Genomic DNA, 25,728 nt, shown 5'->3' on the forward strand with positions numbered 1-25,728 from the left:
CCCACTAACTCAGTTTTACAACATCTGTTGAAATTAATTTCTATCAATATTACATGTCACTGCCCCAAGTGGTTTACCATCACTTGCAGCTTTGGAAACATTTAGTGTTAATGGCTTATATAAAAGCGACTCCAGCAAAGGACTGAATGCTAATCATAAACTTGCAGAAGTGCCCAGTTACCTGAGAGGTTGCTACTTCAGCTGCTTCATACAAAACACTTAGAATTCATTTATCATATTTATTATATGTTTATCAGAGAGGGTGATATTTGAAAGAAAGTTTGAGTGACAGAAGGTGGACTTCCGAATGCGTTTTTTGGTGTGTTTATCTAAGTAGTATGTTTGGTTGTTTTTTATTAGCCACTTAATTAAAGATTAGGGGTTTTTGCCCTTTTACTAGATTTTTCCATTTGTTTGACTGTTTTTCCTGTCACGTACTCCACAAGTTCACCACCTTCTAGTAGTTCTAGTGAGACAGAAAACACAGCATCCCCTCAGTTAGGCATATGCTTCTTTATTTATAATGTTTGCAGGTAGCATTATAATTGCTCACAGCAAAGACAACCCCTGCTTTCAAAGGCACTGAAATCAGCCAGGCCTTGTTGAAAATCACTCTTTTCAGGGTCATTCATTTGGAAAGTGTTCTGCAAATCAAAAGACTTACATGAAGGAGATGGGGCTGCAGAACATGTGTAGGAGCAGGGTGGAGAAACTGCCTGGGATATCGGGAATTGACATAAGCAGAATGGGATAGAAAAAACTCTGGGAGGCTGTGAAAGGTAGGGGATTACTTGAGGGGAGAGAGAGACAGAGAGACAGAGAAGGAGAAGGCGAAAGAGAAGACAAAAAGACAAAGCAGGGTTGGAAAGAAGTGTGAGAGATGCATCCTTTACTATATGCTGTGCAAGTGGAAGAAATATGTTATAGAATGTTTTAGAGTAAGGAAATTAACAGATATCAGAACATTACCTTCAAAAGGAGGAAGAGAGGAGGGCAGCAAGGAAATATAAACTCCCTTCAAAAGGGGGAGAGAAATACAGGTCATGTTTTGCTTGCACCAGCTGTGAAAGCTTCCCTTCACAGACAACTGGTGTCTTAAAGTGCTCTTCTGCAAGTGCATTAAGAGGCAGGATCACACAACTAGATACAATAAAAGATCCATTTCATGATGCTTTTGGTCATGCAGTTGATAATATGCTTATGATTCTTTATTCAGTTGATATCCCAAGTAGGACTCCCAGCTGTAACTTTTCTGCTCTTATCTTCCTGTTACATCCCTGCTTTCCAGTATTTTGATATTTAACCTGCAAATAAAGCCTCAGGCTTAAGCTGCGTAAACCGAAAGTCACACTACAAGTGCTGCCAGGCCAATAGAGGAAACACATAATCTGCTACCTCAAGCAAGGTTTGCCTTAATCTAAAGCTGAGGGAAATCAGCTTTGAAGGGTGTGCTGAAGTAAGGAACACAGCACACAGTGAAGTGTTGGATGAAGCGGAATGGTTTTCATTATTGCAGAAAATGTGGATCCATCATCACTTACAAGAAAGACAGTGTCTTACTAATGCAAAGTGATTAACACAGAAAGTTATGTTTTCTTATGACAGAGTAATTTGGTGCATATCAGTGGTGAAAGAAGAGGTTACTAATTGTTTAATTTGCATCTCTTGTTTATATAGTGCTATTGCAACAGTGAACAGAAGCAGTAGCTTTGTGATTTAGCATTTTAAAATCTTCGAAGTCATAGTGGAGTAGGGACAATTTGCCTGGCTGAACTGTTGGCTCATCACTCCTGTGATGGTAATGTTGGTAGATGAAATCACCTGGGAAGGTGGTACCCTTGAAACAGGCAGGATTCTGGTCCTCTTGGTGACCACTTAAAGTAATGCAGAGGTTTGTCTGGAAGGGTGCAAACAAGAGGAAATTGCTTCTCCTTGTACTTCTACAACACATGTTTTTGCTTTATAAGAAACAGTAACCTGCATGCCCCTGTTATTAATAAAAAAAAAGGGAGGAAGAGGAGGGAGATTTGTACAGAGTTTAATCTGAGTTCCTGAATGAACCTAGTCTTCCTCCAGGCTCCACAAAACCAGACATCTCCTTTTGGTAGGCTGGTAATTAATTACTCAACAGGTTCAAACAATGTCACATTACCTGAGACCCTGAAGAGGCACACTAAAAGAAGCCTTGAAGAGGGCTACCTAAAAAGGCTTTATAAAGTAAGTCAATATAGTGTGCTGCTTAGAACCTCTGCATAGTTCGGTTTCATATTTTATGCTTAAACATTTTTTTCTGCCTTGGTTCTGAAGCATGGGACTAGGGTTGCAAAGGAAAGTATTTGTGCCTCCGTACAGCATTTTTTAAATTTAAAAAAACCCAAAACCATATGCCAAAAACTGACGGATTCTTTTTAACTCATTCCAAAATGGAGACATTCAGTGAATCTCTCCTTTCCTTTCAGACTCTTTCGCAGTTTCAGTGAATCAGTATTTTCTCATTCAATATTTTTCCTGAAGTATTTCCATATGTGTCTAATGAGAGCCATCTGAAAAGGCTTGTGCTGCTTCAGCCATTAACTGTTTGCCTGTTTAAGTTGATGTGATCAATTAATTCTCCAGGTGTAACAACCTCCAGCTTATTGCCCTCCCCTTGACCTATACCTGTCTCTGAAATTCATGTTAAAGAGGGGTGAAATGAGGATCTAAAGGTAACTGTATCCTTGCAACACCTCTGTGAAAAGCAGTCCATTCAGTCTGTTAAGTCCATTGACTTAATTACAAATTGGATTATAGGATTTAATCTTTGATTCTGTGGTGTAACAGCAGACTACTGAAAGCCTGTCAAGGATTGGCAGAGGTGTGCAAGGGCTCTGGAAGTACAGCCAGTTCCTGTCCTTTAGACCTAAATTCTGGCAAGAGCACTAGAGTCTTGGTGGTGTGCCAAGGAAGAGCCTTTGAGCCTTGGGCCCTCATTGCATCACTGCAGTGGTAAGGGCAACATTTTAAAAGGTATATGCATAGCTACTTCTAATGGATTAGATACTTAAATATCTTGAAAAAAAAATACTCGGGATGTGAGTGTTTATTTGGGTTTTTTTTAAGCAGCTAGCATTGACAGGTTCCTGATTTCCTATGTGAACAAGCCTGTGGAAAAACAATAGAAGGGAATATCCAGCACTCTAAGTAGTGCTACTAGAATAATATCCCTGAAACATAATTGGGAGTATATAGGACTGTGTTGGCTGAGTGCTGCCTCATGAGAGTGATAGGTTGGAAGGCTCCATCTGTAGACCATGACTATATTTACATTACAGATTGAAGTGAAGCATAAAGCACACAAGAGATTGTTTGAAATGATATTGTACACATACCTGAAGTTGAGCAACTGGCCTTGCAACTGACAGTCTTACACACAGAGGATTGTGCCCAGATAGACACACACAGGACTGTCTGCTCTAGCTGGAGAAACACAAGATCTGAAGGTTGATCATAGTCCTGATATATTCTGATTTGAGTCTTTCAGCATATTAATGAGGTCCAGCATTTCAGCATCTTTCTAGTCAGCATATTAATGAGGTCCTGATGAGCACCCTAGGCTTCACATGGTCCTTGAAAACATTTGATAATGTCATAGCTCACCAGGATTATTTTGCTCATTGAAAACCACAGTAACCTTTTTTTCCCACAGAGCTGTTCCAGATCCAAACCAGTTGCTCCTTGCTTTGTCTTAAATGGTTCTGACTTGCTTACCCTTTGTTTCAGGTGTGGATTTCTGTCTCACTGGTCTTTTTTGCATCAGTATTTTCTCTTTCTGCATGGCAAACCATGATGTTCTCCTTGTTTCCTGTAGGTGGTTGGATGAATCTATCATTCAAGACATCACGCCCAAGCTCCTTGGGGCCTGGCCTAACACTTATACCTACACCAAAGCCCTGTCAGAGTACCTGATTCAGCAAGAGAAAGGAAACTTGAACATTGCTATCATCAGGCCATCCATCGTGGGAGCTAGCTGGCATGAGCCTTTCCCAGTAAGCATGCATACGTAGCAATTCCCTAAAAAGAGCCCTTTGAAAAAGCTGTAACTTTATTTCAGCACTGTCTGGAATCTCTTCCTGCTTGTAGCAGTGTCCGCTTGTGAAACAGGTGCTCCGTTTCATAGGAAAGCATATGGAAGCGGTGGAGGACCTGTGCTGGAGTAAAACAGCAAGCCATCTTCAGGAAAGACTCTTGCCTTTAAGTGAAAAGGACTCACTTAAGGAATAATAACAAAAGCTGGGATAATAATGGTGCAAGATGCTGGCCTTGCAACTGACGCAGAGGATTGTGCCCAGATAGACACACACAGGACTGTCTGCTCTAGCTGGAGAAACACAAGATCTGAAGGTTGATCATAGTCCTGATACATTCTGGTTTGTGTCTTTCCCTAGTCTAGTCAGCATATTAATGAGGTCCTGATGAGCACCTTAGGCTTCGCATGGTCCTTGAAAACATTTGATAATGTCGTGTTCAGTATGTCTGTCTTATGCTGGTAGTCATTGAATTTACTGGATTCACATTTGTATGGGCCTGTTGCAGATACAAATGTCAGCCATGCAGTAATTAAATGCAGCTGTACTTTTGGTCTGAAATAATTCACTGAGCTAAATATACTGGTAGGAATAATGTGCCTTACCATTGCAGCCAAATCGGCAGGGCAACATAAAGTCACCTTGGTTCTTTCATGCACCTGGAAGCATGCCAAAGACTGGTGAGATACAATCAAGGCTCTGGGCCAAGCTCCCCATCTTGGAAAGACAGAACAAACTCTGTTGGATGTCATAACCTGTTTTGGGTCAGACAGATCATCACTGCTCTTAATTCCAGCTCCTACCAGTGGCAGTTTCCAGACCTGGAGTACAATGAGATTCAAAAGTGGAGTGGTATTTTTTTTTCTGCCTTGCTTTAGAAATTAGTTGGAGTAATCAAATCAGTCTCAGTGACATCTTCACACGGTGTGTTAGAAGATATATAATACACAGTCTCTTTCCAGCAAGTGTGACGGCACCAAGACACTATAGTGTTTAAAGTTTATTCCTGTAGCCAGGAAATACGAAAGAAGTGGTTTCTAAAACCAAAATTTGTTTCTGTTGTTGATGAGTAAATTGCAGACAGTATGAGGTATCATACAATGCATCCCCTATTTGAAATCAATTAGGTACTTTGTAGTGGTTAGCTTGCTGGCAGCTGTCCCAGATAGGCTGGCATACATCTTAACTGTTTTCTCATTGCTTCTTTTTCTACACCACAGCCTTGTAGTCCTTTCACCATTTCAAAGCCTATGTAAGCGATATGTCACTGAAAGAAATAGTAATCATTCTTCTTTTTTGCAGGGTTGGATTGACAGCTTCAATGGGACAAGTGGAATACTTGTTGCGGTATGTCTAGTTACTATTTAAGCTTCCCTTAAAGTGGAGTTAGGGTTACTAAAATAGCAACTCTAAAGTGACTCTAAAGCCCCACTTAGAAACTGTGTGCAAAAAAAAGTATAGCAATTTTCTGAATCTGGTAGAAAGGTGTCACACACTTGCCATACACCCATATGCCTGTAGGACCTAGAAGGCTATGTATTTATGCTGCGCTTAAAAAAGAACATTGAAAGAGTATTCATGATGCTGCTTTGCTAAACATGAATTCTAGTTTTTAGTTTTGGACAAATCTGGCCAAATTTTCAGAAAAGGGTCGAAAGATGTATCCTTGAAAGCAGCGGTAATTCACAGATATCAAAACTTGAATCTTATAACGCAATTTAATTTTACAGACTAGATTACTGCTACAAGGCAGCATTACTTACACTTTCATTTGTCTTTATATGTATTGTTTCTAAGTCCACTACTGTAGTTTGTGACCGCTCTGCAATAACAAAGACTCAGGAGCTCATTTGCTATTGTTTTGTACAGAAATTCTCCATATGCAGAATACATCTAAATAATGTGTGCAACTGTGAATTCAGATTCTGCTAGTCATGTGGATAATCCACTATACTCTTGATTAACACTGATGTAAATAAATACTGTGCAAAATGTTGAGGAACAAACCCATAAGAAACATAATTAGTAACTTGATAGAATATTGAATAAATATTGATAAAATATGTAATATGAAAACAATCATTACAATTTAACATATGAAAACTGTAAAGGTCATACCATTTTCCTGGTTTATATTTTTGTCTGTAGAAAAATCTCTGCCTTAGGTCTGTTTGTCAATGCACAATGCTGTATAGCTGTGGGCAGATATTTTTGTTCATGTATGATTTGTCCAACTTGATTACATTCTAAAAAATATATTGTAATCAGCCTGATGCACTGTATAAGCAGATTAGTAGTCTACAATCATAGGAGAGGAGAATAAAATCCAAATATCATCTTGTTAAAAAAAGCTGATTTGTACCTGAAGTAGAGCATAAATAGAGACTGTTAAAAGCTATTTCTGGAATCTACAGGACTAGTGAAATTAGCGGGCATATCCCAACTAATGCTTTTATCTGAAACCCTGGTTACACATTTCATAGACACCCAAAAGCCTCCAAATGCACCATTTGTGTTCACAAAGTGCTATTAGCACCTATTCATCTCACAGTTTCTTTAAAACAATTACTTATTGGCCTTTTACTCATTGCTGACTGCTGATAAAGCTTGTACTGCTTCTCTCTGCTCTACTCACAGCATCTTGTGGGATTTTCTGTGTACTAGTATGACATTTTGTTCTTATCACGATAAAGAAAGGTTTTGCAATTCCTTAATTCTGCAGATCCACTCCTTACATTTTTGTGTGATAGGTTCTATCTTTTGTAATGATATCCGTGAATTTTTGTTTCTTTATGTTTAATTTTGAGCATTTAAAATGTCTGTTGCAAAACATCGTCCACAGTTAGTTGGCAAGAAAGATGTAATACATTGCATTGCTCTTTATTCCCCATGAGTGAATTACCTAAATAACAAAATACAACTTGCTGTCACACACGTATCATATGCCAGTACGTTATGAAACACAGTCTAAATTCATATGCTTTCAGCCATATAAAAACATGCCTGTCAAATCTTTTGTAATTTAAAAAGCACGTTTTCCCCTCCTTTTTCTTTTCTTTAATCTGTCAACAAGTAAAAAACAAAACCCTCGTGGGTAAGTGTTCAGAAATTTTACCCATGTATCAGTCTTTTTTTGATAGTGTCTGCTCTAGGAACATACACTGGAGCTTGCATATATTTCATATGCTTATTCTATGCCACTCATACCAGTAACTAGTATTTTCTTTCTTCAAAGCAAATATTCCCAGCCTTATTGAATGCAATAGCAAGCCTAATGGTGTTTTCACTTTGGCCAGGTTTCACACCCAGATGCCAGCCTGTGTCTTTATCTCCAAATTAACTGTATGGAAAGTAAAGATATTGAGGTTCTAGGCTCACTGCAGTAAATAACTTCCCTTCCCTTTTGTAAAATGTTTGACTTGTAGTGAAATATTTTTAAAACAGAGATTTTATTTTTTGGTTCAGGATTGAAGCTCTGAGGTTCTTCAATATAGGAAATAGACAACAAAATTTGTGTCATCTGCACTGAGTTCTTCAGTGATGAAATATGATGATTTGATATGTAACTATATCAAGACTTAACTAAGATGAAGACAAAAAGCAATGCCAATAGGTGCAGGGTGTAGACCAGAGGTTGTTGTCTGTGTCCAATGGGTCTTTGGCCCCACAGGCAGCAGTGTTGCCTGGCATCAGTCAGGAGCAGAGACTCCATGATGTGGAGAAGTGAGGGAGGATTGCCAGCATTCACATTACCAATAGTATTTGTCTTGTACCATCTTCAGTTGCAACTGAACTTACGGAATCATGGAATCGCTTGGTTGGAAAAGACCTTTGATGTCATCGAGTCCACCCATAACTGTCCACCACTAAACCATATCCCTGAGGAACTAATCCACCTGTCTTTTAAATACCTGCAGGGGTGGCGACTCAGCCACTCCCCTGGGCAGCCTGTTCTGCTGCCTGATAATTCTTTCAGTGAGGAATTTTTTCCTAATGTCTAGTCTGAACCTCCCCTGGTGCAGCTTGAGGCCATTCCCTCTCGTCCTGTCGCCTGTTACTTGATTGAAGAGACCAGCATCCTCCTCATTACAACCTCCTTTCAGGTAGTTGTAGACAGTGAAAAGGTCTCCCCTCATCCTCTTTTACTCCAGGCTAAACAAATGTAGTTCTCTCAGCTGCCTCTCGTAAGACTTGTTCTCCAGCCCCCTTATCAGCTTCATTGCTTTTCTCTAGACACGCTCCAACACCTCAATGTTCTTCTTTGGAGTGAGGGGCCCCAAACTGAACCTGTTATTCATGGTGCAGCCTCACCAGTGCCGAGTACAGGGGCTGAATCACTTCCCTGGTCCTCCTGGCCAGGCTGTTTCTAATACAGGCCAAGCTACCATTGGCATTTGTGGCCACATCGGCACACTGCTGGCTTGTATTCAGCTGCTGGCAACCAACACCCCCGGGTCTTCCTCTGCCAGGCAGCTTACAAGCCGCTCTTCCCCAAGCCTGTAGCGCCACACGGGGTTGTTGTGTCCCAAGTGCAGGATCCGGCATTTGGCCTCGTGGAACCTCATCCCATTGGTCTGAGCCCATCGATCCAGCCCATTCAGATCCCTCCCTATGCTCAAGCAGATTGACCCTTCCTCCCAGCTTAATGTCATCCACAAATTTACCAACGGTACATTCAATCCCCTGATCCAGATCATTGATACAGAACAGAACTGGACCCAGCACTGAGCCCTGGGGGCACCACTTGTGACCAACCTCCAACTGGATTTAACTCCTTTAACCACAAGTCTTTGTGCCCGGCCATCTTGGTTAGAGTGGTACTAGTTATTTGGAAGTGAAAGACATTTATTAGTAGGGAGACCAAGAGACTTTTGCTCTTCTGAGGGGGGAAAAGAAATAAATACATGTTTTGAATTAATGTGCTAGGACATAGTGAACTGGTAAATCCTGTTTGGTAGTTTGAAAATTAACCCTTGAACATGCGAGTTACATGTTAGCTTGATTACCTGGAAGCTGTTTGATCACAACCATATGTCTCAGACAACTCTCTTTCAGAATGTATTTATTAATGGAGTAGCTTTATTAGCCTTAATTGAGGATTGAAAAAGCAAGGGAAAGTGTTTTGGTGTTTGTATATTTGTTTTTGATCCCTCCCCATACTAAAATATTAATTTACCACTTCTAACCCAAGCACATCCTATAAGGAGAACAACCCACAGATTCAGATTTGGTTCAGGTGATCTTTGGGATCCTCTGGGCAGAATCTGAACTCCAAACCTTGCCAAGTTGTTTGTTTGGGGTTTTTCCTCAGTATTTGAGTTTCATTCCAGAAATACATATATTTCTTTTGCATATTAATGAAATATGGGAGTTGGAGTAATTCTAGATAGTCTAATTATGCCTCTTTCACCTACAGTTGCTCCAGCTGCTGTGGGGAGAAGCTTTGTTGACTGAAAAACAATTAATTACATTTCTGCTGGACTGTAATTGAAGCATTTTGTCTCACTGTTCCGTACTACGTGTAAAGACCTTCTTCCTTGCACAGCAGTGAAGTAGTAGGGCAGAACCGTGCTTTAATTCATGTTCTGGATAGGGCCTGTCTCCAAAGCACTTCAGCTCGGAGGCTGTCCGGAAACATCAGACTCAGACCACAAAATTATTTCAGAAGCTTCAGCTATGGTACCTTCTATTTCACTGAAGAGGAAAAAATCAGCAACTAATAAACAGAAATTGAGCGATATCTCATAAAGAAGTACCAAACCATTTCCAGTGTAAAAAGTAACTTGAAACACTTAAACCTGAAGTCTTCATAAAATACGCAGTATATGAAATTTTTAATTCACTTGCATGTATGATCATCACATGCTGCTCTGAATACAGGCATGTTTGCAGCACATCCATCAAAATATTCCTAGTTTTGAAGACCTCAAGAAGGCCTGTATTGTACCTGTGAAACATGATAGTTGGTCACACAGTGATCTCTAGTGGGCATGCATTCACTGCAATGGAAAATTCATAGCTGAGCTTGATTTGCTGCTTTGGTTATTTTTGCTTTTTTTTTCCTCCCTTGAAATATCAGTAGTAGGAACAACCACAATAAAGTCATAGTGGTGTTACAAGTTAAGGTTTTAATGTCTAAACATAATTGTGGTTCAGCTGAGGTTCAGCTTAGGGCAGCAGAAGTTAACTGCCTGGGTTTGAAGAAAATGGACATGTGGGGAAGCTTACACATTTACCTATATTTAAGTCTCTCCATCCATAATCCATCTGCCACCTGCACCAAGGATAAGGTGCAACTGCTCAGATGTCTTATCTCATGAAAATTAGAGTCATAACTGGTATTCCCTTAATTGCAAGCTGTGAAATGTAGCAAAACCATCTGATTATAGAAGGGGAAAGGAGAGGGAGAGAAAGAACAAAATAACCTAAGTAAACAGGGGATGCCCTTAAAATTCACCAATGACCAGTAGAAAATGACATGTGCTTTAGAAGTTAGTATCAAGTCTTAAATGCTTTTTTCATCCCATCTTTCTTCTTCCCAGATTTCAGGCAAGAGCTTTTGCACAACTAGGTACTTCTTGTCTAGCTGCTGTAGTAAAACTTCATCTTTCACAGCTGGAGAGCTTTTTCATGGGACTGTCACATTGGAAGAAAAGAAAAAAAAAAGCTATAACATTTCCTTTGCCCAGACTTTTTGTAGAGCATATTCCTTTGCCCCTTCACTCCTTCCTTCCTTCTGGTTTTACATGGCTCTAAATTACAAGAGCTTTTTTACTTGTGTGCTTTACTGGCACTTTTATCCTCCAAGCTTTTTCACTGGGTCCTCAGATTCTAAATCAGACTCAAATTCATTGCATCTTATTTCCCACATGCTAGATAATTTGATTGCAACCCTGACTCTGCCATTGAGGGTTTATTTTTTGTTTGCTCTATTCAGCCATCATACCTGACACACAAGGTTAAGTTCCTTTGCCCCATTTCACCTCCATGTTTCTATATTGCTGAATTGTCTTGTCTGATTAAGTCACCCATGCTTTTGCCATAGAGGAGCCTGCGCCCCTGGCAAAAACCAAAGCAAAATAATTCCAACCAAAGCAAAATAAAAATATTACTGTTCTTGCCTGCCTTTTCTCTTTGGCTGTCAGTACTTGGTGTTTTCACTTACTGATTTCCTGAATCTCATTTTAAATTGAACTCTTCAGGACAGAGGCCATGTCTTGACATAACTTTGGGAAAAAGGAGGTTGTGAATACTTCCAAAGGAAAGAGAGCAAAATTTTCAAAAAGCCTGTTGTTGTTTCCAAAGTGTCTGTTGTCTTTGAGGGACACTCAGACTTCTGTCCGTGTGTGTCATTTAAGAAAATGAAACTTAAGGTATCACTGGGAATTTTTTTACAGTAAATTCTAATATATTGATTTCTTACAGTATTTTGTATTTAGTTAACTAAGATTCACAGGTTTTCTTGTTATACATAACACACCCATCATTGTATTTTAGACTTCATCTGAAAATGCAAAACAGTGAAATCCATGTGAAGTCTATGTTTGTTTTCACAGAAACCAAATAATCTTCTGCAGCAAGTGATGGTCTGTCCTTGCTCCAAGGTGATGAAATTTTACTGTGGTCTTACTGTCAGTGACTGTTTTCCTTTGTCTCACAGGCAGGCAAAGGGATTCTGCGGACCGTCATCGCCAACAATGAAGCAGTAGCAGATATGGTTCCAGTAGATGTTGCCATCAACCTTACCCTTGTGGCTGGGTGGTACACTGCTGTGCACAGGTAGGAAGGAAGCCCTCTTTCTGCTGGATTTGGGCATTTATTGCCTGCACCAGCAGTTTAAAGAGAACCATAAGCTAATTGAAAACCCGTAAAAGAGCATCGTTGATTTGTTGTCTGGTTCATATTTTCTTCTCCAGGTTAACAAGGACTAAATGTTTTATCAGAAGCAAGAAATGCAGGCTATAGTGTTAGAAAATCTCTATAAAGCTGTAGGTGGGACCTGTTCCTCAGTATAATGTAAGCTCAGCTGACAGATCGCTCTCTCTGATGTCCAAGAGCTTTACTGAAGCTTCCCAGCTGCTGTTTTTTGGGTCTCCTTTCTCAGTCACTTTCAAGTGACTTCTAGTTTCTTGGTGAAAATTCTCTGTATGTTTTCCTTGGAAAACACTGCACCATATAAATAGTATATGGGCTCATATAATACTGGAGTTGATAAAAAAAATCCCCATCCTTTTGTTGAGAAGGGAATGTATAAATCACATTGAGGTTTTAAGGGAAAAAATAGAACAACTTCCCCTTACGTACGCAGCCATGAGAGCCTCCAGATGAAGAGGGCTACAGTCTGTATGTAAAGCTGGAAAAGGAAATGAACGTGTGCTGATGAGCAGAATATTAGCACACAGGTAGACTTCCTGGCTCTTGCTGTGGTAAGAGAAGTGCCAGTTTTTTTAACTTTTCATTGGCAAACGGTACATACTTCTAATCTGGTTCCCTCACAGATAATTATTAAGCTAAAGGAGCAACTGCGGAACTTGATTTAAAGCTTTGTCTAGCTAAACACAACCCCAAGGTTAGCAATCTTTAAACAAAAAATCAAGAGGCTGAGCCTTCTGTAAATTTAATTTCTCTGAGAGAGTTTTGGGTTCAGGTGCTGTCTTGAAGAATAGTGTGTATGGTTTAATTTTTTTTTCTGAAATCATCTAACTAGAAAGTCAGTATCCTTCAGGGCAGGTGACATTACTGAGGGAAATTAGATTCTAAAACTTAGCAGAGAATTGCAAGCTTCATTACATAGTGTAGAAGCTCTGCAAAGCTCTACACTCTACGAAGGTCACCACTCGGCTTGAGGGCGGAGAATGGAAAAAAGTCAACAGGGAGAGACGCTTCACTAGAAGCTGTGTTTAATCAGCCTGACTCACCGGAGTAAGTGGAAGCCTGTGCTTTCACTTCAGTGCACTTTGCAACAGGCTGTGTGTGGCTCAGCACTAGCTGAGTTTTCTATATGGGTACATATTTAGTCCTTAGCAAGTTGTCGTATTGATTTCTATAATACACAGTTTCCCCACGTTAAACACCACTGCACATTTTTATGTTTAACACTTTATCAGGCTTCTACTCAGTAATTAAGTCAGGTCATGGATTAAGGAGATGATGGATTCAGAGCTTGATATGTGTCTATTAGTCCTAACCATCCCTAGAAGTCTGCTAGGGATTAGTAATAATGATAATATACAGTCAAATGCCATGATTTCAAAGCATTTTTTTTAAAAAAAAAAGCACGGTTTAATCTGTGCAGTATCCAAACACTGTTTTCAGGTATTACTGGGTGAGATTTCCTATCCCAGGTTTAGAGGTTCTGTCTCCTGAGCTCTTCAGTCACAGGAGTTTTGAAAACAAAAGTTCCTTACAGGCAGTCTCCTGGAGTGTAGAAAGACTTTGAACACCACAGGCACCCTAGGAACACTGAGATGTTGTATCTTCCAGCCAAGCTGCTATACCCTGTTCAAGGCCAGGTCTCAGCTCCTTTAGTGTTTTAGCAGATAGCTCCAGCTGCTAAGGCAGAGTAAGAAAAATGCTGTATTGATGGCATCACTTGCACCCTTGCCAAGGGAAGCTTAGATCAAAGCTGTTTGACTAATTCTTGACATGTATCAAAGTAAGAAATAAAACCAGTGTGATCTACGTTAGTTTCATGCACAAATAACAAGCAAGCTTTAGTTGGTATTAAAATGAGAATTTTGTTGAAATAGATTGATTTGTAATCACCACCCTGACAAATGGAGTTTAAAAGTAAGAGAAATTATATCCATTAAGTAAATGATTGCAAAATACACAGTATGTCCCTGAGATTGGCTTGGGCAAGTATGCTGAAAGAAACTATTAACTATTAAAAAAAAAATCAGATATTTGTCAATGTCCATGTTTTCCTTATTGCTTATTATAATTTTAGTTTCATGATATACGGATGATTTTTCTTAAATACCATCTGACTTTATTAACTTCATATGCCCCCCAGAATCTGAATGAATCTTATTAAAATTTCGCGGTTTATACTATATTTTCATATTTATGGAAAATGACCTCTTATACATTTTTTAATGAGCTGATGATACTTTTTCTTGGGCTGTTAGATTTCAAGCTCAAATAATAAATCTTCAAGTGCTTTCCTTTGCACCTTAAAATAATATTTCTTTCCCTTTTCCAGACCAAAAAACATGTTGGTGTACAACTGCACAACAGGTGGAATCAACCCTTTCTTCTGGGGAGAAATGGGTAAGGTCTAATTTAAACCTAGAACATGTCCAACCTTAATGGCATTCTTCAGCCAGGCTTTGAAAAGGTGGTTTCCTATATTTAGGTGGCATTCAGCATCCGCCATTCAAACTGCCCAGTGGCAGTTGATGTGGGTCCTCTGAGCAAAAGCTCCTGGTGCTGAGCATTCAGCTTGGGAAAGCATCTATTCACTTTTCATTGTAGGCGTGATCACATAACAACTCAGCTAAGTACGTGCTTTGCTGCACTGTGGTATTAAAGTGGTAGAAAAAGGAATAGAAAACCAGGCTCTTTACTTTGTGAGAACAAGTTCAGTGTTGCTGTAACAGGACAGCTTCCTTTTCCGATTGCTGGGGGTTGCTGGGTTGGGGGATTTTGTGATTCGATATTACTTGGAGAATCTTGTCAGTAAATTTTGTATTCTTATAATGGAAGTACTAACTTTCACAACACAGGAAACCAATATATTAAGGAATTAGAGCAGCCTTTCTTCCTCTTTCTGTGAAGAAAATTCTAAACAAAAATAATTAGTGTAGACTTGAGAAGGCAAACCTTGAAGTGATAGATGTGTTTCAAGAGCAGTTTGCCTTTTGATCATTAATTTTGTCACTGGAATTCAAATTCTTTCTGTGACTGACTTCTCTTTAAGTGAATGTGCTTCCAAGCCAGGGAGACAAATCCTGACACTCCTACAGTGGATGGAAAACTCATGCTGAAGCCAAGCAGGAATACTACATATAGTTAGTACATTCATGGACAGATATATGGGACCTGATTTGCGTTCTGTTATACATTAATTCATATATTTGTGCTTTAAATACAGCATGCTGGCAAAACACTGCTTTGGTATTTCACCTCTCAGCCTTTGCTTTGCATTTGTCTTGCATTATTTATGCAGAGAATCAGACCATAATTGCTTTTATAGAACAAGGTTTATTTCATTAGGATGTTATGACTGCAGCCATCCAGTTTGAATTCTCAATTCAGTCTCCTGCTAATTTCTTTTTGGTAAATACACACAATTCCAAAATCTTCTTTATATGTATGACAGCTTTTTTCAACCCATTCATATTACTTCCTGTCTATACTCACTATCATTTGGCTTCTAGGCAGCCAGTCTCATGGCATGAATTTTCAAGACGCCTTTCAAAGCCATGATCTCTCTGCACTGCGAGCTACCACCATGTAATCCAGCCCCTGCACAGAAGGACCAAACTTCACCCACCAGTTCATAGAGTGATAGAATTATAGAATCATAGAATAGTTTGGGTTGGAAGGGACCTTAAAGATCATCTAGTTCCAACCCCCCTGCCATGGGCAAGGACACCTCCCACTAATTTGGGCTGCCCAAGAGCCCATCCAACCTGGCCTTGAACACCTCCAAGGATGGGGCAGCCCCAGCTTCCCTGGGCATCCTGTGCCAGTGTCTCACCACTCTCATGGTGAAGAACTTCTTCCTAATGTCCAGTCTAAATCTGCCCCTCTCCAGTTTATACGTGTTCCCCCTCATCCTATCACCACAAGCCTCTATGAACAGTCCCTCCCCAGCTTTCCTTTTCATGTGGCTACATGAAACAGAAGGGATGGCAGTCAGTTCTAGCTATTCACATGCAAGATAAATTTCAAGAGAACTCGTCTTCAGCCATTAAACTTGCAGCGTATGGAACACAAAAATTGACAATGAACTTGCACTAAGACTGATTTGTACTATTTTAAAAGTCTTTTTTGTCTCATCTTAGCAGCTAAGTGGCTAACAAGTCTTTTCTTGTTAGCAAATACAGCAAAAATCACTACTTGAAGTGCAGTAATGAGCCAACTGCAGATAGATGAGAGGCCTGTCTGAATATTATGATTGGAATCTGCTTATCTAGGATGATCTGGATGTTTCTTGTGACTTGCAAATTTTCATCTGATTTTCTATTTGTAACCCAAGCTTAGAGAGTAAACTATAATATGGAAACAGATTGATGTCATAACTCTCAAATTCATTTTTTTAGAAGTAAAAAAAGCCCACATATTCTTCTTTGAGCTCACTGGTGCTCAGGAATGGGAGCACCATCTGTTTATCAGTCCCTAGGATGACAGTCTTATATTCAACAACGGCAGTTCTATTAAGCCTCTGCAAAATGCAAATGCCCCAGATATGCACATCTAGATGCTGCTTCTGTGCAAGTGTGCCCTTGCAAGAGCTCAGAACTAGGTCCAACATATTTTGTGCCTTGACATATAGAGGGAATGCCTATCATTAGTTTTCAAGTTAAGAATGCAAGACAGTTTACTGCTTTAGTGCATCCAGAGCTACTCTGAAAACAAGCTGAGGTATTTGGTGTTGTGGGTCAGATGTGGTTTGAAAGGATGTGATGAAGACTTTCTAGTAGCAGCACCCTATGTGTGTAAGCAACCTGTTCCCAACTCAGACTAGTACTGACATCAAGCCCTCTTGAAAATTTGATTAGAAATTAGAAAGGTTATTTTTGTTTTATGCTAACAAACCAAAGTTTGCTTTCAGTAATCTGAAGATATGTTAACATGATTTCTTCTACATCTACTGCAGGTGACGGTGGAACTGCACTTCCTTGGTTTGAAGTGTTTCAGGCTACAACTGCCTGTTTTTCCTCCATTACATTTTGGTGTTTCGATAAGAAGTTTATGTCTGCTGCTATTATGTCTAGAGTCAGATGTCAAATAAGCAACAGATGGAGTCATCAATTTTAATGATGGAAGAGACCATAAGATGGTCTTGTCCAACCTCCAGTGATATAGTTCGCAGAACTGTAGTTTACACATGTCAAGCACCGTAACTTGAGCCTTGCTGCAGCATGTTGGTGTGGTTGTGCCCCTCAACTGAAATTAAGTGCCTAATTGTACAATAAACTGCTTCTTCCCTTACAGAGCAATATGCCATGTCCACATTCAAAAGGAACCCGCTGGAGCAGGCCTTCCGAACACCCAAAGCTCACATGACATCTAACTACTTGATAAACCAGTACTGGATAACTGTCAATCACAAGGCACCAGCCTTACTCTATGACCTGTACATGAGGCTTACAGGGAGAAAGCCAAGGTAAGAAACTGCACACCTTCAGTCTTTCACATGCCTGCCGCTGTTATGGAAAGCGGATCTCTAACAACTTCTTGAGGAGTCTTGAGGAGATTATCATAGAGTCATAGAATTGTTAAGGTTCGAAAAGACCTCTATGATCATCAAGTCCAATCACTCGAGTCCATCAACACAATACCAACATGCCTACTACGTTTTCTATTTGTAACACCAGTTTAGAGAGTAAACTATAATATGAGCACAGATTGATGTCATAACTCCCAAATTTGTTTTTTTTAAACTAAAAAATGAAGCACCACATCTACATGTTTGTTAAACACCTCCAGGGATGGTGACTCCACCATTTTCCTGGGAAACCTGTTCCAATGCTTCACACTCTTTCAGTAAAGAAATTTTTCCTGATATCCAATCTAAACCTCCACTGGTACAACTCTTGCCCTATCACCTGTTACTTGGGAGAATAGCCCAGTACCCACCTCGCTACAACCTCCTTTTATAGGTAGTGGTAGAGAGCAGTGAGGCTCCTCTTCTCCAGGCTACGCTATCCCAGGTCTCTCAGCTGCTCCTTATAAGGCTTGTGCTCCAGACCCTTCACCAGCTTTGTTGCCCTCTTCTGGACGTGTTCCAGCAGTTCACTATCTTTCTTTTATTGAGGGCTCCAAAACTGAACACAGTATTCAAGGTGCTGTTTCACCAGCACCAAATATAGGGACACAATCACTTCCCTGCTCCTGCTGGCCACGCTATTTCTGATACAGGCAAAGATGCTATTGGCCTTCTCGGCCACCTGGGTACACTCCTGGCTCATGTTCTGTCAGCTGTCAACCAGTACCCCTAGGTCCTTTTCCACCAGGTGACTTTCCAGCCATGCTTCCCCAAGCCTGTATTATTGCACGGAGTTGTGACCGAAGTGCAAAACTTGGCACTTGGCCTTGTTGAATTGCCTGCAGTTGGACTCAGCCCATCGATCCAGCCTGTCCAGGTCCCTCTGCTCAAAAAGAAAAGCAGCTGCATGGCCATAGCTGAGCATAGCCTAGGGCTGCCACTTTTTCCAGTACCTGGGAGCAGCACACATTTTAAACTCGGCTTTACAAACTTCAGAGGTTCCCAAGGCAGCAGTAGAGGACTACTAGTTATGTTGTCCTCTGTATATGAAGATTTCCATCATTGCAGCTTTCTATTGTTATTGCTTCTCTGTGTCACGAGTAAAGACTCAAGCTTGTGCAAGACTAGAGACTGGTAAGGTTTAGAACATTCTAATATTTTTTGCCATAGATTAGATGTATAACAGGCAGTTGTCAGCACTGGCTCAAAACCCTAGAACATTTCTGAGTATCAATAAATACTGAATTGTATTTATGAAACAGTTTACCATTGCAGTTGGTATTTGAACCTCGGCAGTGTCATGGCTTGGAGGAACACAGGCATACATGTTCCATGTGCAAGGAATCCTGGTGTAAATACCATAACCAAGCCAAGTCCTCCTTTATTACCACAGCGGAGAGTTAATCATGCAACAGAAGAGCAATATGCTGTGTGCCATGTCAGCTGCTCTGTGCTCCTCTGCTTGTTAGAAAGTTCTGTTCAGCTGTTTGCAGGGATATCCCTAGCTGATGTATTGCTCTGATTTGTCTCAGACATTCTGCTACAGAGGGAAATTGGTCCATAATAAGACTTCCAATTATCTGGGAGACAGGAATTACCCTATAAATAGAGGCAAACTGACTATCTGGCAAGAATAGGCTGGAATTTACAAACTCTGTTGGAATAGGCAGCAGTAAGATCTTGGCACTGCCATTACACTTGATAGACACTTCTTTTCATAAGAAGTTGATTGGCATAAGTAGCCAGTGAACATTGGCCGCAATACTGTACTTAAATTTCAAATAAAGCTCAGCATGAAATCATGCTGAGAAAGATCTCTTCATCTGAACTTTGAGATTTGTGACCTGAGCAAACACAGCACAGCAATGAACTTGTGAGTTCACTAAGTCCTTTTTTTTTCCTTTTAAAATATAATTATCCTTTTTTTACATGCTACTTAAGCTCATCCAGCTCATCCAGGTACTGCTGCAGTGTGGTTGAAAGCACAGTAGCAGCTCATTCTTTTGGGTTTTTTCACAGCTGCCTAAATATCAGGCCTTTACACTCTTAAGGGCAGTAAACCACATTAAAATAAAAAAGTTGAATGTGTCACTGAACCTGCTTTAATATTTCCCTTTCATTTTTCCCTCTGCTTCAAACTGAGCACCTCGGCTTAACTGTCTTCCCACTGATCAAGCCATCTTCACAGCACTTTCTTGAATTCTCTCCCTTACTCTATGCCAGATTTGCAAGCAGAAAGGAGAAACTTCCTTGCCAGGACCAAGACTCAAGCTTCTGTTCACTACTGTATCTATACTCAGCTCATCATAAAGTGATGAGTTATCATATGGACTGTTTGTCTGGGAGCTGCTTATGGTTTCACAGGTCTACTATTTATTCAAGACCAGCCTATGTCCTTCACTAATTTGAATTGCAGAGCACTTGGGGCAACTCAGTTGTAGTTCCTCCTGTAGTTGCCACACACAGTACCCCATCTACCATGTGCTAGGTATGAGTCGTCTCCTTCAACTTTAGACTTTTATATACTGCGTCTCCTGAGAAGCTTACTTCAAGTGTTAGCTCATTCCACATAAATTGCGAGATGTCTAACAAAACTGCCCTAAATGGCTTACTGTTATTGCTACACATCCATCCATGACTTAGAAAATAATGCAGTTTATGTCACTAGTAGTCTCTTGGGGAAATCTGTCGCACCTGAGAATCTGCTCATGCAAGGCTCAGTATGGCAGCAAATAAAGTATTGATGTAAACAGCTTTATAGAAGGCAAGATGCATTTCTGAGATGTAACTCATAAGGCTGTTGGTGACAGCTAATACTTGATTTTTTCCTCTTGGTCCTTCCACAGTGCAGAATGAATTTTTTTGTAAGAAATCGTTGCCATAGCATCGCAGAGGCTGCAGAAAACATCTTTCTACTTGGTTGATGTTTTTCAGTAGATGGCCCTACCTTTATCCAAACTAGTAGATAATTTGAATGTAGTCACAAGATTTTAGCTTGATCCATTAATGCGAAACATAGTTTTCATATGTGCCTCTTTAGATGCTTCGTTTTTCTTTTGATCCTTACTTTTAGCCTCTCAGATATGTTGCTTTGGGTAGATCTACAGTCAGAGCTTATTCTGCCCACATTGACAGGAGGCCACGTGGATAGGCTATTTTCAAAACGCAAGTAGGAACACACAGTTGATTCACTTATTTTTTTTCTGATGGATTCCATTAACTGTAAGCAGTTTGAAAATATTGATGGCTTTTGGGGAGCTAGTTTGAGGGGCAACTTCAGATCTTTGCAGTCTAACCATATACTTTGTTTGCCAAATTCCTAAAAGAAATATAAAATATTTAGAAAGTTAGTACTTGCCTATGCAGGCACAATCAGGAAGATTAATCTGAAGTAATTTTAAAGCAGTGTAGATAAACTTTCAATCTATGTGTGAGGGTTTGCTTACTCTGATGGTGTGCTTTGCTTCTAAAATGAAAGCCAGTTTAATTATGATTAGGAGAGCCTGTGTAAGATTTTAGTGTTCTTTCAATTCTCTTTGGATAAGCTGCACAGTCCTCCTCTGAATTAATGTACTCATTGTGTCTTTTTCTGCTGTGCTTAGTGCTTATTGTTGTGGCAGTCACATCTGCATGGAGAGAGGCCAGCCTGGCACCATTCTTCCCCAGAGTGCCGCCTTTTATTTGTCACGGTGACTGTGTTACCCTCTGGGCAGCTCCAAATTTCTCAAGAAAACAGCGCTGTTTTCCACAGAAATCAGCCTTTTAATGCTTTGTCCTGCCCTCATCCCGTATGAGAGAACATGATGTTCTCTCAGAATTGACTGAGCACTGTACATCACACTTTAAAACAGCTGCCTCCCAGAGGCCTTTTGTCCTGATGACTGTTGGGACAACTGTAAAATAATCCTGTGAGGTAGCACAGCATTACTGTCATCCCCTTTTATATAACAAATTAATAATAAAAAAAGGCCAAGACATAAGAGACCTGAATTACATTTCCAAAGTCCCTGTTCAGCAGCAGTGCCCCTGCAGCAGCTTTCATCTTTGCCAGGACACTCACGGTCCAGGAAGACATTCAGAGAATTACACATACATGCACACACAAGAAAGAGCCTATGGACTGGATGATTTTCAAGGTCATCCACCAGGAGTGCGTGCTATCAGACCCTTCCTGTATAAGGAAAGACACAAAATAACCCTCCAGTCTTCCACTTTCTTATACAGGGAGAGGAGTGGCCCTTAAGAAAAACAAAATATATTTTTATTTTATTTTAGAGAGAGTCCAGGAAGCCCAGAGGCATGAAAATTGTGCCATTATCTGAAAAATGAAGTTAAGTAATTGACTTCAGAGCTTGTCCATGCTGCAGATGCAGTCACCTCTGCACTAGAGCTAACTCCAAAAGTCACAGCCTTGTACAGGCTCGAGAATAGAAGAGAATTTGCATGGTACAAAGATAATTATCTACCTTGGGAGGCAAGCAATAATACCTTTGTGGTTTTGGAATCTGTTCCACACATACTAGTTTGGATGGGCTCTTCACCTCACATGTGGTACATGATGTAGATGGCTTCCAGCCCTAGTTTATTTCTGGCCAGTAAGTCAGGCATCAGTCCTGCCCTGGGAAATGCATTTTTGCACCCATGGTCCCACCAACAATAACAGCTGGGTAGCTGTAGGCTCAAGACAGCTGAAGCAGTTGGACTTCCCAAGCAAGTTCTGAGCCTGGTGAGCACCAATGCAGTGCTCATCAGAAATTGTAATACCTATTCATCTGGATTGCTGAAAACACCTACAGAGCAAACCACCAGCATTTGCATAAGGTCATAATTCCTGTCCACCTCTGACACTCCTCCTTTGTTTCAGAATGATGAAGATTATCAATCGGCTGCACAAATCTATGATGCTCCTGCAGTATTTCTCCACCCAGTCCTGGGACTGGTCTTCAGATAATATGAATATGTTATTGAGTCAGCTTAACACAGAGGACAAAAAGGTAGGTATGTCCTGAATATGGAAAGCTAATCTTCAGTTCTGTTCATCTGCAGCAATTATTTTTGGTGTGTTGTTGAAACTTTTGACTGACATCTGCCTAGCTCTGGGCCCTGAAAATTTCAGACATCCCCTTTCATGGGCTGGCATGACCATGTTAACTAATGTGCTGTACAGAGGCCCCAGAAAGACAGGATCAATGGTAATGCAATATGTGCTATGGGGATTTTCATTGTAATTCATTATTGAAAACCTGCTTAGCATTCCTAGTGTTTCTTATCCTAATTTTCTTAAGTGTCTCACTCTTGGAAAACTAGGAAGCTTCTTTACATCAGTTTCTCCCTCATCTTTTCTGGCAGTCTGCAGCTTTTGGTGGGTAATGTAGATGGGAATCATTTGAAATACTTTGAGATTTTCATCCACATTGGTTTTAATGGGCACTGCACAGGGAAACGTACTTAGTTAATATGAAAATATTCCTGTTTAAGTCCCTTGAGAGCAATACTTTGCAGATGCCAAGCTCCATTGTAGTCTTTATAGGTTTGAAATACTGTTCCTTAAGAATGGCATTGTAACTGAAAGACTGAAAGAATACAAGGAGTAGATCTGTGATAAGCTTCAATGCGTCTTTGGTCAGTGTCTCTTTGCAAAGAGACAGAATACTTAGGCATTCACATCAAACTAGTCTCACTCACATTATTAAATTCTTGCAGACTCTCAGCATTCTTCTTTCCTAGTCTGCAGAGAGAGTCCATATACCAGATTCTAGCTTCTAAGGGCAGTGGCAGTGCTGTGTCTACAGCAGATACAGAGGGAACCTAAATGGCATAATAGGAGCTAGCTATGAGGAAGATAAAAAAAAAAAAAAAAAGAGGAGAGTCAAAGACTTCAGTGCAAGCTAGACAGTCTTTTAGTCTTACCAAGCTGCTTAAGAGAACTTTGTGAAATGCACCACATCTGCAGTTTCCACTGCTGCATTATAAGCAGTATTCAAGCTAGATAGTTGGTGGGTACCACAGATCTCTATACATATCTAACAGACAGATGGGATCTGCACAGTACTTAACCCCCTGTGTTTGAGGTAGTTAGCTAACTCCTCTCTGCTCAAGTTATTACTGGTCTGATACCAAAGCTCTTGTACCAAAGCCAATAGCCTGGATTGGTGTGGGGGTGAAAGGAAGGTGTTTTTCTGAGTATCTTCCCCTGTAAGACCCTGTAAATAAGAAATGTGATTCACTTCACTCATTCATTTGGAAAAAAATCTCTACAACAAAACCTCTTTACAAATCCTTTCTTTGTTTTAATAGACAGACAATTGCCTGAGAACTCACTGACACTTTTTCCAGTATAAGCATTTCAAATTAACTGGGTTAATTAGCTCTATGATCAGAGTTTTTTTAATGCTAAAAAACCAGTAACCCACGTCTTGGACTGCTGTCAGTCTAGGTGCTGAGAGAGAATGCAGCACAACGGAGTTAATACTGATGCAGAAGCACCTGTTGATTCAGTGTCCAATTAATTTATTTATACCTAATTCTAATGATATATTAAAGACTGCATGGAAGTTTTCAGATTTATCTGTTTACCTGAGTGGAATACCATTTCTCTTCCATGACTTTGTGTGCGTGTGTGTATAATATATATATGCGTATGTGTGGGTACACGTATTTATGCACAAATGGCCACCTGAAAGACAAATCTATCTTTGTTTTCTGCCACTAGCACTAAATTTCTGCTTCTTTGCCTGAATTCCCAACTAAGACACTAATTGAGAGCTGTGAACTGTAGTGCTCATGTCTTCTTGGAAACTTGGTAGCTTTAAGAGCTTAACAGAGAGGGCCTTTTCCGGAATGGAGGTCACCAAAGACTTGGTGCTTAAAGTGAACTTATTTCAAATTCTGTCATTTAACTTCTGGTCTTTGTCTTTAAATCCCAGTTATACAACTTCGATGTTCGTCAGCTACACTGGTCAGAATACATTGAAAGCTACTGCCTAGGTGCTAAGAAGTACTTGCTAAATGAGGACATGGCTGGCATTCCAGCTGCAAAGCAGCACTTAAGAAAGTAAGTCATACTCACTGACAAGGACAAGAGCTCCTGGCTATCTTGAATGGCTTTTGAGGAAAATTATTCTATTTACATTGCAATAATTATTGTTGAATAATATGGAGATAAACATAGCATAGCTTATTTCTTAGGCAGAGGGTTGTCAGTATTTCATATTTCCATCCTGTTAGAGAAAGAGGACTCCTGATGGCACTAGCAGTCAAGGACTAGATATTATGCCTTCCGAGAAGGTGATGAGGTAACAAAGAATAGCATCCTCATCATTCAGAAGCACTATAAAAACACAAGGGTCAGATTTAGATTTTGTGAAGCTTTTAAAAGTTTTTAGCAATTCAAAGACATTGCGTAAAAACTTTAAGCATTTGTATGATTTTAAATTTCATTTTATAGTTGAAGTTTCTCATTCCCTGGAGGGAATGGGCAAAATTTCTGCTAAATCAGTGCAGACCTTATGTGTTTACTCCCTGGTGACAGTTTGAAAGAGTCCAAATGAGCTATTTGTGATTGTGCTCTTCCTGTCTTCTCCAGCCCTTTTACTGAGAAGTACAGGCAAGAGGAGAAAGAGCAGCTCTCTTGAAGTAAAAACCTCATTGTTTCCTTTAAGAAGAAATGTTCTTGGGCACTGTAAATCTTAGAATCATAAAATAGCCTGTTATCATAGCAAGGAAACCTAAACAAGTTGTTTGTTCATGTGTCATTTTTAAAGGATTTATAAAAGCCTCTGCAACAGGCCAGTAACTGCCTTAGAGCCAGATAGGCACTATGGCATGTAATGCAGTAATAGAGTTTATGAAAAAAAAAATAAGGCTCAGAAAAATTAAACTTGTCTTAGGCACATTATGTACATAATGAGGGTTTCTTCCCTTAGTCAGACCCTGGGAAGGTGAGAATTGGAGAACTGCTTGACAGAAAAAGGACAAGATGATTATCATCTTCCACACCCAATTATCCAATTTACTTATATAGTGTTTAAAAAAAAAAAAAACAACAAAACCAAAACCAAACAACACAGTGCAGTAGTACTGAAAACCTGTACTATTTATGATTATTGAGTAATCTCCCAACATTAAAGGCATGGTTTCAGCCAAAAAAGGAGAACCTTATTCATCAGCTCCTGTAAACATCTTCCAGACTGTCACTAAGTAAAAAGTAGCCAATATACCAAATCA

General features: G+C 40.0%; 1 protein-coding gene across 7 annotated transcripts in view; it reads left to right on the forward strand.

Moving 5' to 3' along the window:
* The window catches only part of FAR2 (fatty acyl-CoA reductase 2), a 147,687-nt gene that overhangs the window by 116,319 nt on the left and 5,640 nt on the right, over window positions 1–25,728 (forward strand). For all 7 annotated transcript variants that reach the window (XM_054072717.1, XM_054072697.1, XM_054072658.1 and 4 more), the window contains exons 5-11: window positions 3,848–4,025; window positions 5,367–5,411; window positions 11,725–11,843; window positions 14,269–14,336; window positions 17,229–17,400; window positions 22,367–22,496; window positions 24,429–24,556. In XM_054072717.1, the coding sequence (XP_053928692.1) occupies window positions 3,848–4,025; window positions 5,367–5,411; window positions 11,725–11,843; window positions 14,269–14,336; window positions 17,229–17,400; window positions 22,367–22,496; window positions 24,429–24,556 (840 nt within the window). The remainder of the gene's footprint in view (window positions 1–3,847; window positions 4,026–5,366; window positions 5,412–11,724; window positions 11,844–14,268; window positions 14,337–17,228; window positions 17,401–22,366; window positions 22,497–24,428; window positions 24,557–25,728) is intronic.

This window comes from Cuculus canorus, chromosome 1 (assembly GCF_017976375.1).
Source record: "Cuculus canorus isolate bCucCan1 chromosome 1, bCucCan1.pri, whole genome shotgun sequence".
NCBI lineage: Eukaryota > Metazoa > Chordata > Aves > Cuculiformes > Cuculidae > Cuculus > Cuculus canorus.